This window comes from Canis lupus, chromosome 2, assembly GCF_048164855.1.
Source record: "Canis lupus baileyi chromosome 2, mCanLup2.hap1, whole genome shotgun sequence".
In the NCBI taxonomy this organism is placed as follows: domain Eukaryota; kingdom Metazoa; phylum Chordata; class Mammalia; order Carnivora; family Canidae; genus Canis; species Canis lupus.
In genome coordinates, this window is record NC_132839.1 from 19,234,575 (window position 1) to 19,254,222 (window position 19,648).

General features: G+C 37.3%; 1 protein-coding gene across 1 annotated transcript in view; it reads right to left on the minus strand.

Moving 5' to 3' along the window:
• Positions 1–19,648, minus strand: part of ADGRV1 (adhesion G protein-coupled receptor V1) — a 520,471-nt gene that overhangs the window by 264,141 nt on the left and 236,682 nt on the right. Inside the window, exon 83 of the mRNA XM_072791879.1 lies at positions 15,807–15,907. Within this exon, the coding sequence (XP_072647980.1) occupies positions 15,807–15,907 (101 nt within the window). The remainder of the gene's footprint in view (positions 1–15,806; positions 15,908–19,648) is intronic.

Genomic DNA, 19,648 nt, shown 5'->3' on the forward strand with positions numbered 1-19,648 from the left:
TGACTGTAAATGTAAGAGGTATTTATTAAAAGCAGATCTTGGACTCTTCATAATTACCCCCAAAGAAGTGGTAAGAAGGTGCCTAATCCACATTGAGGACTAGAGGTTCAGTAGCTCTCGGGAGTCACTATGTCTTTTAGATGTATACAAAACAGCATTCCAGTGGTGTTCAAAACCACTTATTTAGCCTTCTAATTCCATGTTAAACTCAAGTGGTAAACAATCTTTTCTTCAAGTTGCTTCCTCTCTCATGGCCACCACTGACGCAGACATCAGCTGGAAGAGAGGCCTCCAAGGATTAGGCTGCGCGCGTTCTGCGTAACTTGGCAGCCACTTGTAAACTCCAAAGAGAGTAAACCAAATATCAGTGACCGATTGTGAAGCTGAATTGCTTCCTCTTTTCCAGTTTCTCACAAAACTGTTTGAATCCAGCTTCCCCTCTCCCTAACAGCAGCCACTTCTGACGGAAGTCTATTCTCTCAGACTCGCTTCTATTTAGGAGAAATTGCTTATACTGTTGTTCTCAGGCCTATTAATAACTTAGAAGAGAGGTACACATGTTGAATTTTCAACCATGACACAAATATTTTCCTGTGGTATTTTCACTGTATTTCTCTATGTTCTGAATTCTATCTTTACCCTATAAGCATGAATTCAATAGTAGAGTCACAAAAGGTAATATTATGGAAAATATATACAGGATATATCACAGTTATACACCGGAGTTAATAACTTCACTCTCGTGTTTTTCTGAAATTTGTCCGTGGGGCTTATGTAAAAGACATATAAAATATACTGTTGTATTAATATTTTTATACAAGTTTAAATACGTAATATGTAAAACTACAGGGCAGCCCGGGTGGCTCAGCGATTTAGCGCCGCCTTCAGCCCAGGGCTTGAACCTGGAGACCCGGGATCGAGTCCCACGTCGGGCTCCCTGCATGGAGCCTGCTTCTCCTTCTGCCTATGTCTCTGCCTCTCTGTGTGTGTGTGTGTGTGTGTGTGTCTCATGAATAAATAAATAATCTTTTAAAATAATATGTAAAACTACATTAATTTATGCCTTTATGGGCCTTTGATATGATCATAGCAGATTGCATTCAAAGTAACTTTGAAAAACACACTTTATACCTGATTAGCTTTCTCCTGTTTCTTCTCCTGAACTAATGACAAAGAATTCACTGGAGTCATTTTGAGGAACTATTCTTTAAAATATGAAATAGCTTTTTATTTTAATGTGTAATGAATGCTTCACTTTTAAGGAGGTATTATCTTCTGCATTATTAAAAGACAAGAAAAACAAAACAAAAATCGGAAACCCTACAGAACCTGACGCCTTACAGAATAGACACTTCTGATTTTTTTTTTTGGTGGGGGGAGTAGTGGGATAGAAATGGAACACAGAAAAAGCCATAGAACAGTGGCTTTTTCAGATGAGATTATTTAACACATTTCTAAGAAAAATGCTCATGAGACATGAAAATGTATATGTGGTACCCAAATTCTAATCCTTGAAAAACCAGTAAGAAATTATCATTTCCACAAATATCAGTTCTGCTCAGGTCCGGAGACTACTCCCCGTCTCTTCTAGATCTGCCACAGAAGAAATTCTCCTTTTTACTCAGCACCCCATAACCAGTTGAACAATCCTGAAGCCTTGCAAAATAAATAGAATATAATCCAGTATAGAGCAATCCTTTTTGCATCATTAATCCTGCCAGACACAGCCCATTCCTCTGCCTTTACTAATGTCTGTATTTTAATTATATATAGAATCTACCTGGTGAAGATATCTTTCAAGACAGCTTAAGCATTTTCATCTCCATAAAAGATTTTCTAACCCCACCCCTCATCCTGGAGAGAATTAATAATTCCCTTTCTTCTTTTTTGTTCCCATTGCATGCTGTATAGGCTGCCATCCTATGCCTATAAAACTCCATGGCATTCATTTATTTACATGTTTCTTCCCTTCCTAGTAGACTATCAATTGCTTGAGGATATATCTTATTTACCTTTATGTCTGTAGTTCTAGCAAAAAACCTGATATATTACATATGATACTAAATATTTGCAGAATGGAAACAATGAATAGCTGTTATATACAATGAGATAAATTGAAATTGGGCTTCTACAAAAAATTCAGAGAAGATTCTCTTCTTTTTGTTATCTAGAGAATAAACAGATTTTTTTCTGCAGCTCTGGTTAAGACTCAAAGAGGCGGAGGCAGACAGACTTGCCTTCATCTTACTTTCCTATATTCACACAAGAGCCTTCAATAATCAACCCTAACAAACACTTTGAAAAGAACAGCCCTTAACTTGGAGTGATAGGTTGTTCAAGTGTGGACTGTTTTGTATAATATAGACCATTTTTTTCTGAGATCTCACAGGTAAGTAATGAGTAAACAGTAATGATGATCATGATCTGAGTTAAAACAGTGGCAATCCAACTATTCTGACTTCCTGAGGCTAATCTCTTAGATTTCTCCAGCCTTTGTACCTCTGTGGAGGGAAGAAACAGTGTAAGCAATACCTACAAGCCTCTATTTATATAATTTAAAATGCTTATATTGCCCTATTAAAACAAATATTTATTGAACACTTCTCTAGTTCAAGAAGGCAAAGAAAATTAACACTTTTTAACTTTTTATCTGAGGGTTTCCAAGGTATAAAACCATATTCCTTAGTGCAAAGAATTCAGTTCTTAAAATTTGTTTTTGTGGGGAGGGAACAAGGTTTTATGATTGTTATGTCTCATCAATTATTTGATTTTAAGCCAAGCATTATAACAAATACCTTCAGCTACTCATAAGTTAAAAGGCTTTGGGAGTGTAGTATCCAATAGAATATAAACTCAGAAATAATCAGTGGTTTCGTCATAATTACAAACATGACCTAAACATGGCAGGATTGTTCATTATGTCTAGATATATTATAGTATGTTAAGATATTTCATCTCAGCTCTAATTCCAACACACTATCAGTATGACAACCTTGTTACTTTGATCCTTATTTTAATGACCCATATTATCTACTTTGGCACTATAGACATTTATGAGCTAATTATTTATTAAAATTAGCTATTAGAGTTCGTTATTATCTATCCTTAGTGTCTAGACTCAACCTAATGCAAAACATTTATGGAATACAGAGAGATTTAAGAAAACTCTTCTGTATACTTCAGTGGTTGTTCTCTCATCTTTACCTCCGCTTCTTCTCAATAAAAAGTTAATAAAGCTGCTTTAAGTGGCAGATCCCTGTCCTCGTACTATCGTCCACCAGAATCAGAAACCTTCACATCTGTCATCCAAGTCACTTGCAGAAACATCTCCCTGAACTCAGGAAGCAGGCTTCCAAAAGTCTGCCTCTCACTTCTAACTCCGTATCACCTGCCCCTACTCTCTCCCAATGCTGGGCCTCTGTGATCTGCTTCTGCGGGCTTCTGAAGAAAGGACAGGCTGTGGGAGTAACAAGGGTTTTCTTGAAGTTCCCAATCAGACATCAGGATGTGTTTTAACATGAAGGATAATTACAAAGTACAATTAGGATCCATAACAACCGGATTAAGAGTTGAATAGACTTTGGTGGCTGACTTGGGATCTTAACTTCTCTCTATAACTATTTTTCTGGAAAAACTAATTCTGAATTGAGTGCACTCAAGATTTATAATACACTTTGTCTACAAGTTGTAGACCTTACAACATTACAATTCTTTAGTAATTTGAATAATCTTTTTAATTCTGATTTTTCTTTAAGGAATTGAGCTTATTTTCATGAGAAAATGGTGATAGCTTCGTTTTAAATCGCTGAAGAATTTTTTTTTAGGAGCAAGCCTACAATTTCCTTGCACCTGATTGCTTTTCTCATTATTTTAACTAGTTCTTACTGAAAATATAGTATGCGCCAAAAGCTTTTTATGGGTGCTGGAAACAGCAATGAACAAGATAGGCAATTCCAGACGGAATGGAATTTCTATTCTAGGAGGTGAGAAGTAGGAAGTGAGGAAGAGGACAGAAGATAATAAATAAACAAGAGAACCCAGATACTGATTTGTGATATAAAGTAAACACAAAAAAAATAAAGTAAACATAACAGTGATGTGATATTGTGGGATGGGGGGGCTGCTCAGGGAGGCTGTTCTAAGGTAATATGTGCTGTGAATGAAGGATGGATAGATGACTACATTTATGAATAAGTAAACACTGGTGCAGAACTTTTCAGAATTAACTGGAACCCAGAACTCAGGACAAGAAGGAGGTAGCAGTTTAAGGAACTAAAAGTGTCCACTGTGCCTGGTGCTTGGTGAACAGGTGGAGATGGTAGGTGGTGAGATCAAAGCAGGCAGGAGGAACGATCTTCATGGGTCTGTTGGACAAAGGTCAAAAGTGCTTCCTTTTATAGGAAGTCAATGCAGGATTTTAGGTGAGAGAATGACTTGAGGTGATTAAATCTTTGAAAGAACTACTTTTGTTCCCGAGAAGAGAACATACTATATAAAGCCAGGGCCAGAGTCAAACCATGGGGAATAGTTTCGAGGCTACTGCATAAGAGAGATGGTTTACAGGAACATGGTAACAATTAGGATAAACTCTGGAAGCACTGAGATAAAACACATTTAAATCCCCAAATGCAGTTAACTATGTATATTCTATAAAAGGGAAATCCATACTGAAAAAAAAATTAAATATAAAGAAGTTGAAAATATGAACTCAGAGTTTCACACTTTCCTGCAACTTTGATTTCTGTATTCCTGAAGGGCTGAGGACATAAAATGAATTAGAGAGGGGCTCAGGGGTAAAGTCTGGGGTTGCTATGGAATTTCTCAGTTTCCACACCTAGCCCCATAAGATCTCTTACACGTGCCATCTTCCGCCGATGAAATTTGACCATGAAGTGCATTTGGCTGTCGACACATAACATGTAAATGTCTCAATTTGGCAACAACATTCGCCCTTACAACCAAAACACAGTGCCTGAAACCAAGTTCCTCCCGTCTCCGGCAGAACAAAGAGCTATGTACTTGGGAGATTGGATCCAAATGGGGCTCTGCTGGACAGGTGGTTTTAGACCCTACACAACTATCAAGCCTATAGGAAAGGCTGCTTTACTTTTATAGGTATTGTTATTTTGGCCCTCTTGTTTATCATTTGGCATAGCATATGACATAAAAAAGAAGAAGAATCTTTTAGCTCAGGAACTTAAAGCTTAGCTAGGCAGATAGGCAACTAAATGTAAGACATTCTGTTGGTAGAGCAAGGAGCTAAGCTCAAAGACACAACTTCCTAGGATGTACAGATGAATCTGTAAATTTAAAAACCAATTTTGTATGGGCCAGTCATTCAAAAGATGTACAAAAGGAAGCAAGGTGTCAGAGAAATAAAAACAAGACTGAAGAGAGACCCCTTAATATGATTAGTATAGGAGTAAATGTTAGCTTTACCTCAATAAAGCCAGAAAAAATAGTTAATTGTGGTGATGGGTGCATAACTCTTCATGTATACTAAAAGTCAATGAACTGTACACTTTAAATGGGTGAAATGTAGGACATATGAATTGTATCTCAACCAAACTGCTTTAAAAACGTCTCCCAGAGCCCATGATCTTACATTCCATGGAAGGGGAGGAAAGGCACCACCAAAGAGTTTTCTGGTGTCCTCTGCAGTAGGGTGAAGAGGGAGATCAGGATTTGGAGCTGACAGATGTAGTTGATGAGGAATGGCAAAGGGGGGCAAATAACATAAGGTTTGGGGGTCTCCTATTTCTCAGGTGAAATAGAGATAATAAAAATAATACTAATTACCTCATAGTGTAAGGATTACATGGAATTTATTCATATCAGTGTTTATAGTAGGTAGTACTTAGTACCACGTGTTTCATCACAATATTTCTGCAGTTTTGAAATATAAGCCTATTTCAATTTTCAAATGTATACACAACACATGGACAAGCTTACATAATATACACACTATATATGTAAATATATACGTATTTCATGTTTTTCATATATAAAGGCATATATATATTTTAAAAGACATATATATACCTATTAAACATATATGAAAAGGCATATATATATATATGAAAGTCACACACACACACACACACACACACACACACACACACACCTGTCTCCAGTTCCTAAGGTTTCAACAACTCAACACAAGTAATAAAGACACAAGTACCTAGAAAATACTCAAGATTAGGGGGGAAAAATCTCAATTTATTTATTTTTTTTTTCAATTTAAATATAAACAAAGTAGGGGCACCTGGATGGCTCAGGTGGTTAAGTGTTTGACTCTTGATTTCAGCTCAGGTCATGATCAGGGTCATGGGATCGAGCCTCAAGTGGAGCCCCAAGTAGGCTTCTGCATTCAGTGGGAGTCTGTTTGGGATTCTCTCTCCCTCTCCCTCTCCCTCTCCCTCTCCCTCTCCCTTTGCCTCTACCCCCATCACACTCATGCGTTTTCTCTTTCTAAAATAAAATCTTAAAAAAAAAAGAAAAAATATATATATACAAAGCAGAATTAATACGGTGTCTACAGATAATGCAGACCAGCAGAACACTTTTCTAGGACAGTACAATAGAAGGGTGGCAACAGGCAAGACAGAGCTGACTGTTTCAAAAGGGTGGGGCTGAACAAAACTGTCCCCTCCCTCACAGTTGATTTAAGAAAACCTCAAGAACACAAAGCCAGGCTCTGTGCTCCAGAAGGAATTAGGAAGTGTTCAACTCAGAGCAGAATCCAAAGAGCCTCTTGAATGCTGTGCGGCAGGCAGCAGGAATCAACCTCGCTTTCCTCCTTTGTTCCCTTGTTCTCTGGGTCTTGTGTTTCAAGCTCTTTGAACACCATCTATTATCCTTTTAACAACTCCACAGGGCAGGCATTCTTATTTTTCCAAAGACTTTTTTTTTTTATACAGCTCAAGGATATTATTCCATTTATCCTTTTAATTCCAAAACTAGGTCTCTTCCCCCTAAACTCCATATTTGTTACTTAAAGTTCTTTAAAGCTATCATTAAATATTCATGAAAACAATTTTTCTCAGATCCTGATTTTTCCTAGTTAGGGACATCAAAAGTAGTCTTTTAAAAGTCAAGGATAGTTTATGTTTCTGAGGCTGTAATAGAAGATTCCAAACCGGTATTTTCTGGTAAAGTCTGGATTTGCCTCACAAATTTTCCTAGTAACAAAAGCCATGTTGCAAACATGATAATGTCACTGTAGCCTCATTCAGAATATTACTCACTCTTTCTGTTGCTTTGCTACTTCAGCACTTGGGAAAGTTTGAATTTCCCAGTAGTGTGACTGTGATACTATTTTTGTATCTTCAGCGTCCACTTATTTTCAATTTAGTGAGAACAGCTTATGGTTGAGCTGAATTTTGAAAGCATGCTAAAAAAAAGGCTGGATTTCTTTATTAAAGTATTAAGAGTGAAAAATTGGATAAATAAAGAAAATGTGTACTCAAGAAGAAAGCAAAAATAAAATACATCATTTCTTCTGGAATTCAATACTTGGATTAATATTCAAGTTTCCATCTCTCTGAATACCAGTATCATTTTAACCCTTCAAAGCACGTAACTTGTGAATACCATAATACTTCTGGTTGCAGAAAAGACTATAAAATTATTTGATAATCACTAGCTACAAATTTACTTAACTGCAGATTCACATATAAAGTCATCAAAGAAATTTGGATCGAAGAAATGGGGAAGGGGACCAACTATAGCTCTAATCTTCTAGATGTAACATGATAAGACTAAGCACACTAGCAGGGTATCACTTGCATAAAAACATTTCCATGCAATCAAAAAGTATAAATAAAAACAGGGACCAAAGAGAAATGCATTTGATCTTATTACCCGTTCATCAATTTTCTATAAAAACTCTCTTTCAGGGCAGCCCGGGTGGCTCAGTGGTTTAACACCACCTTTGGCCAGGGAGTGATCCTAGAGACCCAGGATCGAGTCCCATGTCAGGCTCCCTGCATGGAGCCTGCTTCTCCCTCTGCCTGTGTCTCTGCCCCTGTCTCTCTCTCTCTGTCTGTGTGTGTGTGTGTGTGTGTGTCTCATGAATTAATAAATAAAATCTTTTTTTTTTTTTTTTTTTAAAGCTCTCTTTCAAAAGAGGAAAATACCAATGGGGAGATGGGGAACTCTGCCCTTTTGGCCGATGGTAGCTGGTAGCCCCAGGGTCCACCTTCCCTTCAAGCAAGTCTTTATGATCAGAGGCACCTGAGCTGCTCCCCTTCCCAGGCCCACTGTCTCCTTCCTTCACTGCCAAACTTCTCTCAGGTGCAGTCTGAATCAGCCACTCCCAATTTCTTCCCCACCCCTTTCCTCCCTAACCTTTTATGTCTCATTCATCATCTCTCTCCAAGTTTCCAGTGACCTTGTTCTTGCCAAATGTGAAGACTAACCTCCCACTGATGCTCAGTCCTTCCATTTGAAACCTTTTGCCCTTCCTTGGCTTCAGAAACTTTAACTGTGCTTTAATCATCTGCATCTAATGATCCTTCTCGTTCCACATGGCACAGTGTTTTAAACACGTGAGTTTCGAAGCCAGACTGCCTCGAGTTTGCGTTTGAAGCTTTCTTCCAGCTGCCACATTCTACCAATGAAGGTTAAGACAGGTAATGGAACTTAGTCTCATTTTTCCATCTGTAAAATAGGAATGATGGCAGGTCCCGGCTCATCTGGTTGTTATAACAATGAGGCAATACATATATATAACTTAGCTTGGTGCCATAAGTGACCTCAGCTTTGTGCATTCTAAACTCACAGGTTCTCTACACAACCTGTCTCAGAGAACCTATTTTACAGTGTCAAGACCTCCACATTTATGTAAGTAACACCTAAGCCACTAGCTGAAATTTGCTATAGAAATCTTCAACCCCTAAGGTTGCAAACTGCAATGTATCCTAACCTTTTCTGCCTTTTCTATTTAAGTCAAATGCAACCACCAGTTTCGCAGGCACCTTAAAAAACCATCTACCTTCTTTATGATAGAGTTAACCGCATTAATTCCTGATTTATGAGGCAGTATGCATAGTAGTTAAAGGCAAGGACTGGACCGTGGCTGCTTGTGCTCAACTGCTGGTTCTGCACTTACAGCTGTGTGACTCAGGGCAAGCAACTTACAGTCTCTATGCCTTTACTGCCTCATCCATAAAACAGGAGTGATATCAGTCCCTACATCATAATCCTTACCTCATATGATACTCAGTAAGTATTATATAGTATTTATTAAATTAAATTTGCAATTAAATTTGCAATAGTATTTATTAAATTAAATTTTACTGCTTTAAAGACAGAAGTGAAATTCGAAAGTTTTCATAAAGCAAAACAGGCTGTTTTTTTTTTTATTATTATTATTAGTTCTTATTTCATCCTTTGGATTCTCATTACCTCTACCATTGTCCAAGCTCACAACCCATCCCAAGCAGATAATGGTAAAAGCTGCCCTACCCAGCTTCTCTAAACTCATCTCCCTAATTCCAGCCTCTCGTCTACTTTAATCCATTTTTCATTTAATCCCTAATTGCCAGATTAATCCTTAAAAACACCCCTTTCATACTGCACCTTTTTGGACTGACTCCATCGGTGACTCCCCACGGTTCTCAGGCAATTTGAAACGGCCTCACCTGTACTCGGCGGATCTATTTCTTCATGCACAGGGGCAGGCCTCAGGTAAGTGGAATTCCCCAGGTCCATTACAACCTCCGTGCTTTTATTCTCACTGTTATCTATCCCCCTTCCTAGAATGTGCCACATTCTAAAACAACCAGGTCGATTCCATTTGCTCCATGAAGACTTTCAAACTGAGGCCCCCTGTTCACAGCTTATGGAGTTCTATATAGTACACTAGAGAAGAGATCTATGTACATACTTGGTTCTTACAACGAGGTTACTGTTTTAGACTTTTATTTACATACTTCCTGTGTGCATATCTTGCCTGGAATTTCCCATTGCATAATCTCAAAACTGTGTATATGGTAGATGAGTTCAAAGTGGTTGAGTTTATGGATGTATGATGCTCCTCACCTGTGATAAGTAAGATTTGCTCAAATTTTGATTCGTTTTGATTTCACTACTGGACAACTGAACCCAGTCATGAATGTGATACTATTTTGGCCATTAAGACACAAACAGATTAGTCAATTCAACTTAAATGCATATTCATATGTGTGTGCAGAACACTCTTCATTCTTGTTCACCAAATTAATCTCTACGTGAAGAAAAGGCACAATTAAAAACAGAATGTTTTTGTACAAAAGACAGAAATAGAAGGCTTCCATACTTAATACCATTTAAGTGGGGGCACTCTCAAGCTCTTTAGAGGAAAGAAGGAATTGGGGAGGGGCTGGCTACACTTTCTTTCTAGTGGCTTATTTTATGTCCAAAAACAACACTGAGAAATTCTTCCAACTATGAAATGCTATGAGAAAGACCGAAATAAAAGCCTAGTCTGCACTTTGAGTTGTACATAAGTTTGCTTGTCTAAGTACCTTTCCTTTTCTTAGTAACCTAGAGATTGGAGGAGGGGGCGGGGGCGGGGAGCAGGGAAGGGGAATTAAACAAGAAAAGAGCAACAGCAGAAGTCTTTCCTTCAAGAAGGCAAGACAAATGTTTGTTAGTAGTTTCAAAGACAATGGCACTTTAAATGAAAGTAAAAATTTAATTAACGGCAGTTCTTAAATACTTTTTCATAGTAGGGAAAATAGGTTGACAGTGTGTGTTTAGTAATGGTAACAGCAACGGCAGGAGAGGCAGCAATAGCAACAACCAGAAATGTGCTTGGGTCATAACATGGTCAACCTAACCTTCTAGCAAGCCCTGACCAGAAACCCGCCAGAGACCTACTGGGTTCAGTATCCGAATTTTAGTAGGATGCCAACACGGAAGTGTAAGAAACACTTTTTAAATCTATTTACATATGCACTAACACAAAATCATAAATGTTCTACTGAACAATGACCCTTTGTGTTTCTCAAGTACCCAATCCTCAAAACAAGATCTAGTTCTGACCCTTGTACTTAAACTCTTACACACTTTCCTTTAGTAACGAAAGCAGGAATAACATAGGATACCCTGGTGACCGAGTGATTGACCAAAACTTCCAACCAGTGTTCTGATTAGTTGACTGTTTCTGTCTCGCGCTGCTTTGAGTGATAAAAACATACTTGTTAGATACATGTTTTTGGAGTACACACACAAGGACTTTTCCGAGCTGGTGGTCTCAACAAAATAGTGCAAGCAGCCCGGAGAGAACCCGGGGTCTGCAGTAGCCAGAAGGAGCCTGTATTTGAGAGGTTACACATGGCTTCTGGCTTCATGCAATGATTCTGAGTCTCAAAGATGCTAGATATTCAAAGTAAAATGACACTGGCGGTAGATTAAAGCAGAACCTGCTGACAGGAATATGTGAGCAGCATTCTCCCTGGGAAACAACAGGACATGGGAGAAAGACACCCCCAGATGTTGCAGAATAATACTGGACAAACAAGGATAGGCCGACTTCAGCTAAGTACCAAAGAACAATCTTCTGAATTTTAAGGCAATTCCCTTGTCCTTTATTGAGGAGAAGGCTTAGATAGTTAAAACTCCTGCACATCCCATGGCCACCAAAAACTTAAATTTAAGTATTTAAAATTCTCAGATATTTAGTGTCTTCTGAATTCAGATAATGTACAGCCTGTCTGGCCAATTTAGTCATTTTCACATCCATTTTTTTTTTCTAGATAAATTTACCCTTCAGTTTCAAAATCTGTGCTTAAGCCATATAAACAAACAAAAAACAGAGGGAAAAAAACCCCCAAATATTTCCCTCTGTTAAGTTTACCAACCAGGGTAAATGCAGTTCTATCTTATCACCATGATTTCTATGAGAAAACTTCTGTTCTTTTTTTAGATTTGGAGAATTGCTTTTCCTAACAGAACCCCCAGAACTAAGAACCCTGAACTGCAAACTTGTTCTTTGTCCTAGCTGTTTACCAGCCTTATCAGGGCACACATGAGTTGGCAATGTGATTCTAAGATAAAAATTCCAAAGATATAATTAGATGTTTTTCCGAGAAATATCACCCAATGCCATGAAAATTTGTTTGCTGTTTTTCACTTCATACTTGGAGTGGTCTCACAATTTCTTGTCCTTTAGCAATTTTCTCCTGGGTAAGTGAGAAGTATTAACTTGGCACTGAAGAAAAATACATACTTTTGAAAATAAGCAATACTGAAAATACAGATCTTATCTCAAAACTTCTACCTGTGATATTTCAATGAACACATATTTCTGTATATATAGCACACTTATTAAAAGTCATCCACAGCAAAAATATAATGAGGAAGACATTATACTCCTGAATTTAACTGAAAGTGATAAATGACAGAAAGATATATTTTAAGCTAGTGATGTACAAGCTTTCTTAGAGAAGCCTACAAGTCTACTTAGCATAATTCTGAACAAAATGGGTAAAAAAAAACAATGGTAAGAAGCCACAAATGTACATTTGCTATGTGGCAGAAGAATAGTCTCTAGCCCAAAGAAGGGCTGTAAAAACATCTCTCAAGTTTTCTCCTGAACTCCACTTTTGCTAGACTGAAAAAAAAAACATTAAAAAAAATCTTCTACTGCCACCTGCTGGTAATTTATAATCAATAATTCTCAAAGATGCTAGAATGACAAACTTCAGATTAAAACAGAATCTTTTGACTTTTATTTTATTTTATTTTTATGATAGTCACACACACACACACACACACAGGCAGAGACACAGGCAGAGGGAGAAGCAGGCTCCATGCACCGGGAGCCCGACATGGGATTCAATCCCAGGTCTCCAGGATCGCGCCCTGGGCCAAAGGCAGGCGCCAAACCGCTGCGCCACCCAGGGATCCCAATCTTTTGACTTTTAAAACAAGGATAATCTTTGGATTTTTGTCTACTTCCCCCATTTATGGATTACATATATTTTATAATAAATTATGGATATATGTATATATAATATAAGTATACATTTTTACATAGGTTTCTAGTAGAGAAGTAAAGCCAGAAGCACATTTTTCTTGACTGTGGACTGCCCTGCTCATTGACCCTCAAAGCTCTGAAAGGAAGTCAGAGATGATCACATTTCCATTCTTTCCTTTCCCACAAAGGCCCTTCAACCTATTTAAGGTAAGCACTAAAGATTTAAAACTGAATGCTTTTGGCTGACCTGTGAGTAATTGCAACTCAAACGTTCTAGGGCCAGCTAGAGAAGTTTCATTCTTGTAGCCAAAAAATGACGAGCCAAAAGTGTGTTTCTGAAGATTTCTCAAGAGGAAACTCACACTCCAGGGATGTCAACATAACGTTGATGGAGGATTTTAAATGAGAGATCCGAGGTTGGAACTGGAATACCCCCACTGGCCGGATTCCCTAACTGGAGATATAAACACGATTTTAAAATGCAGAAAGGGCGGGCCCCAGTTCCTGTAGCTAGCTTCATTTCTTTTTTTGGAGAGTCTGAGAATTTTAAAAAGCCTTTGCTAAAAGATTTTCAGGGAAATAACCATTCTCTGTAATTTAGAGGGTATTTTAAAAATCAAAGTAGATAGTAGATAGGTACACCATTTTGAAGAAACAGTACTTTCTCTATCAACAATATACCAATTCCTCCTACCAAAATACACTATGGAAATGATTTTTTAGTTATTTCATGTCACAAGCCACACATTATAGAATATTTCATGCCACACTGCTTCATCTATTCTAAAAATAAACTGAAAAACATGGATTTGACTAACCTTCTCCTCTAAAATTAATGTTAAGTACAATGTGAATCAGAAGGCAATGTCCCAACATATAAATCCTGGGTCCTTCTTTCACATCCCTAGACATGAGCAAATTTGTCTGCTAGGACACTGAAGAGTTGTCTGTAATTCTACAGTGCTATAATTAAGACTTGTACAAATTCTGCTGCCAAAAAATCACCAGAGTGGGTGGCGAATGCAGCCAAGTAAACTCTAATTATGGAAGGCGGGTTTTCTAAGATCTTACATACAAGAAGCAAAGACAAGATCAGACAGCTAAGATAGGTTACCAAGGCAATATAAATAGCGTTGTCAAATTCAATGCAAGCCCCCTTTTGGTAACAGCTGTTACCTCCCATAGCTCATAGGTACTTTAAAAAACGCAATCTGGAATCCTCTGCTTGGAATCCAGCACTTAATTGTTCCCTCAAAAATAAAGTTCTGAAATTTACACGTGCCATTTTCACTCCTGGGACAAAAAATGTCAACAGGAGTCCAGTATCTCAGGTAGGTTTCCATTTTATATTTCAGCTCCTCCACTAGTATTATTTTAAAAACTTCTGTTCAGACTTCAATAAAATGCTTTTAGCACTCTGAAAGACGGTATGCAAATCCTAAGCGTACAGCACAATAAATTTACATAAATTGAACATATGCATGTAACCAGCAGGACCCAATCAAGAAATAGTATTTTTTGCACTCCAGAAGGGTCCCAACTACCTAGAAAAGGGAAGATTTTACTTTGTAAAATAAATACAAAGTTCTCTCAACAATAATATTGTATAGTGTGTTCCTACTGTCTGGATCTATAATTACAGCCTTCAAAGTGATTATGCTTTTTCCCCTTTGCTTATACAAACATCTGTGCTCACCTTTCCCTTATCAACAAACTACAAGAATTTCTCATTCAAGTCCCAACTCAGATATCATCTCCTCTATGAAGACTTCCTGGACCTTCACAGAAAAATAAATGAAGTCATCATCCACCTTCACAGGGTAGTTTGCAAATAGTCTAAGTTCAAGCTCATCACATTTATATATATCTCTACTGCTCTACACCATGAGGACCTCAGGGACAGAAAGGACATCTAATCTCATCTTTTGATCCGTCTCTGTGTTTTAAAATGTAAATTTCATGCTAATGAATGTTTCTCATGTTATATTTTCCTCAATTAACACCTGAGTAGTTTTTCAGAAAAGAATGTTCTACCAAATTGTATTTTTTAATATAGTAAACAAAACAAAATACAGGTGACTCAAACTGTATGATTTTGAACTATGCGGGTCCACTTACATGTGGATCTTTTTTGGTAAGTACAGTATAGTACTGTAAATGTCTTTTCCTTGTGATTTTTTTTCCTTGTGATTTTTAAAAAAAATAATATTATGTTTCCTCTAGCGTGCTTTAGTGTAGAAATGCAGTATTTAATATACATACACCATACAAAATACATGCTAATCAAATGTTTATGTGACCTGCAAGGCTTCCAGTTATCAGTAGATTATTAGTAGTTAAGTTTTAGGGGACTCAAAAGTTATATGCAGATTTTTGACTAAATGGGGAGTCAGTGCCCCAAATCCCATGTTCTAGGGTCAACTGTGTATTATCCAGATATTTTAAAATAGATATCATCTTAATGCTCCCCATCTAAAAGGATTTGTAACAGAGCATATTTCATTCCAACAGATTTAAAAATATGCTAATATTAATACATATAACACATTAGTAATATATTTAGCATATATGAGTTGAGAATATAATGCTTCGTGATAAGAAGCAGCTATTTTCTTGGAAGGGATGATATTAAGCTACTTCTAATTTACAAAATACACTTTTTAGGCCCTGAAATTCTCATTTCCTCTTACCACGGTCCTTCTCCATCCTGCTCTGCTACAAAACTAAACAAGCTTACTTCAACTAAGTTGAGATTCAACTTTACTTATACATGCAGTTCAAGGACCATCAAAGAAGAAACATGAACATCTTATGCAAGTTAGAAGCTCCTGAGCTCTCCTACCTGTGTACCTAAGCAGGCAGCCATCATGTGAGTCAGAAGTTTAGCTGCAAACATGGAATATCTGGCACAGAAGATATGGGAAAGAACAGCCAGGCAAAGACCTGTAGGAACAAAAAAGTCCACATGTGATTTTACAATCCATGAACAAACAGTAGTATAGCAACAATCTTTGGAACACCTGTAGTCTGCCTATACTGTCTTGCATGGTATCTCTGGAAACGATTATACTGCAAATTTAATCTACTCCATTTTACACAACATAGAAAATCTTCACAGTTGTCAACTAAAGCCAAAAGACAACTTTAATTTTCAAATAGCTACATATTCATTTCCTTAGTAAAAAGACTACCCATATTAAGCAAATTAATAATTTCATTAAGCTTCTGGCTTTCTGTGTTTCCATTAGACAAGTTTTACTCTTTAAGAAAAGAATCAAATTCCAATCTAATTTTCTAAGAACAGGTGGCTTGGCTAAATAGAGATATTTAGGGAGGTGAATAGGATTTTTTAGGCATAAAATTGTGAATGGTACGACCAAAACTCAGGCTTGGTAATTACTCCCTTTTTATCTAGAAGGAATAGTTATGTAATTACGACAGTGGTAATTATGAATTTTATGAGTTACCTTACGCTACTGGGTGCCAAAATCAGGAACAAAATGTGTTTTTCCTCCTGAGATTACTTTTAAAATAAGCATCTACATTTCTGAGTGAAGAAAACTCTTATTTTCTTTAAAGCTACTTGAATTCACCTCTTTATGCTACTTCAAGGCGATGATTAGAAACTCAGCACTAACACAAATCTTTTATCTTGCAATTCATATATATTTCTTTTAATACCATGTTTTAAATGTGGAGTGTATACATATTTTAATTTTTTAAGATTTACTTATTTCTTTTAGAGGAGAGAGAACAGAGAGGGAAAGAGGATTTCAAGCAGACTCCACACTGTGTGCAGAGCTTGACACAGAGATCGACCTTGAGATCATGACCAGAGCTGAAATCAAGAGTTGGCCACTTAACCAACTGTGCCACGCAGGCACCCTGAGTAAATACACATTTTAAAAATATTTCCTGTTCTAAAATTTAAATGTGCTGCAAATGGTAACCCATTTGCTTTTTCATGTAAGCCTTTTAAAAGCCTTTTAATCCCTCTCCTCCTTAACAGTTATTTTGTCTAAGAATTATCAAAACATAGCAATCGGTATGTATATGCTACTTTGCCATGTACTTTATATGTATTACACCTCACTTATCAAAGCCTCCTTGACAACAAACAGGAAACACTGCATTTATTCAACATTTGCTTTTTCATTATCTTCTCTGAAGCTACGGAACAAACTGCATTTGGCATAAGTGGATTGGGCATTTGCAAAATGCCCACATGGGGTCTATGATTAATGTTCTTTGCAACAATGACTCTCATAACTCCTTTTGGGAAAGGCTTTCGGTATGTTTAGATTTTAGTAAGTTAGATGAAGTTCCACACAGGAAGGGAGTCTTTGCATTAGTCAAGGCTTTTAGCCTAGAAATTTGGCCAAGAAATCTAAAGTAATCCATTTTTAGGAAGGCTGCTCTAGGGTGTTCTGGGACAGGTGTGCAGGTCTTGGGGCTGCCTCCAAAATCCACCCACACAGGTACAAAGAATATTGAGAAACTGCAGAGTCATGCCTGACTTTGTACCTTTACTTAGGTAGTATATAAATTACTGAAGCTGGGACACCTGGGTGGCTCAGTGGTTGCATGTCTGCCTTTGGGTCAGGGCATGATCCCAGAGTCCCGGGGTCGAGTCCCATATTTGGGCTCCCTGCATGCAGCCTTCTTCTCCCGCTGTCTATGTCTTTCCCTCTCTCTTTCTCTCTCTGCATCTCTCATGAATAAATAAATAAAATCCTTAAAAAATAAATAAATAAATTACTGAAGCTGATGCTGTGAACTTACCAGAACTTATACTTAATTTCCTGTGATGATCAAAGCTAGTTTAAACTCAAGGTTTAAGGTGTGTGCGTGTGTGTGTGCGTGTGTGTGTGTGTGTGTGTGTGATATACTGATTCAAAAGCAAGGCCTTGCAAATTTTTGTCAAAATAGGCCATGTGATCACAAATATGTGCTTTACTGTACATTTATTATGGTAGATGGTAGCAATGTGAGGCAAGGGAATTAGTGCTGGACAAAGAAATATACATGAGTCAACTTTTTTTTTCCTAGTTCACAAGAAGAGTTTATTCAAGGCCTTCTCCCTTAACTTAGTAATTCTCCATTATAGTCACATTTCACAAGATAAATTTAGTACAGTTAAACTTGACCAGCTCAAGAATATTTAATTAAGTATATAAGCTTCAATTAAAATGCTAGCATGACACCTGGTGGCGGTCCTGGATTCAAAGGCAGTGGCAGGAAAATGGGCTAGATTCTATTAGCCTATAACTATAATGCATGATAGTTCTCTGGATGCATTTTTTACTTAGGGGAAAAGGTGCTAAAAAACCTCAAGCAGTCTGTTCCCTAGCCTCAACTGGCCTTGGGAAGGATACTGAATACCTTAGATTTAAGAAATAAATATTTCAGTTTCTAATACTTCTGTTTTCTTAAAGATTTTATTTATTTATTTGACAGAGAGAGAGAGCGAGCACGCACAAGCAGGGGGAGCAGCAGATGTACTGACTTACAGAGGGAGAGGGAGAAGCAGACTCCCTGCTGAGCAAAGAGCTCCATGTGGGGCTTGACCTCAGGACCCTGGGATCATTACCTGACCTGAAGGCAGCTGCTTAATCAACTGAGCCACCCAAGCGCCCCTCTTTTATTTTCTTATCTGATATCAAATAGCTGCATTTAGCATACGTGATTTAAGTCCACAAGTCTGTTTTTTTTAAGTAGCAATACATTTTTTGGTTTAAATTCCTTTAATATAAATATGTAAATCACAGGGTACAAAATGTTATAACTATAATGTTTTTTTAAAAAAATAAAGTATAGGGCAGCCCAGATGGCTCAGTGGTTTAGCGCCACTTTCGGCCCAGGGCCTGATCCTGAAGACCTCGGATTGAGTTCCACATCAGGCTCCCTGCATACAGCCTGCTTCTCCCTCTGCCTGTGTCTCCTCCTCTCTCTCTCATGAATAAATAAATAAAATCTTTACAAAATAAATAAATAAAATAAAAATAAAGTATAAAAACTTCAGGTATTATCAGTAAAGGTGTACTCTAAAGTTTTTAAAAAATTGACTTGTTGGCAATTACGTAGAAACAACAAGCAGCTGACTGGATAATTTTCCTTTCCTTTTTTTTTTTTTTTTTTTTTTAAGTAGGTTCTACACCCAGCATGGAGCCCAATGCAGGGCCCAATCTCATGACCCTGAGATCAAGACCTGAGGTGAGATCAAGAGTCGGACACTGCCCTGACTGAACCACCCAGGTGCCCTCCCCTTTACTTTTTTCCCCACATATAGTGTGGGTTACAGATTCAGTTGAAAAAGAACAATTATTTCACTAACACAAATGACTTTTCTGTATCATTAGAAAGTGAGGGGGAAGATAAATCACCCTTAACAAAACAACATGGATAATCTTTGACTTAAATAAGAAAAACTCTATGGAACTTCTAGATTCTTTTGCTATCATCAAACTGGACCAAAGATCTTAACTATCCATACAACATTTAAATATTTGTATGTGTATAAACATACATAATGTTTGTATATGAATATGCATATCCAATAAAATTATCTATTGGCATTCCTTAAGAATCAGATATGCTTTCCAAATTACCAGTTTATCCCTCTACTAACCAAATATTCATACTTTTTGCCATGAAATATCTGTAAAATGTTTGTAACTTTTGTAC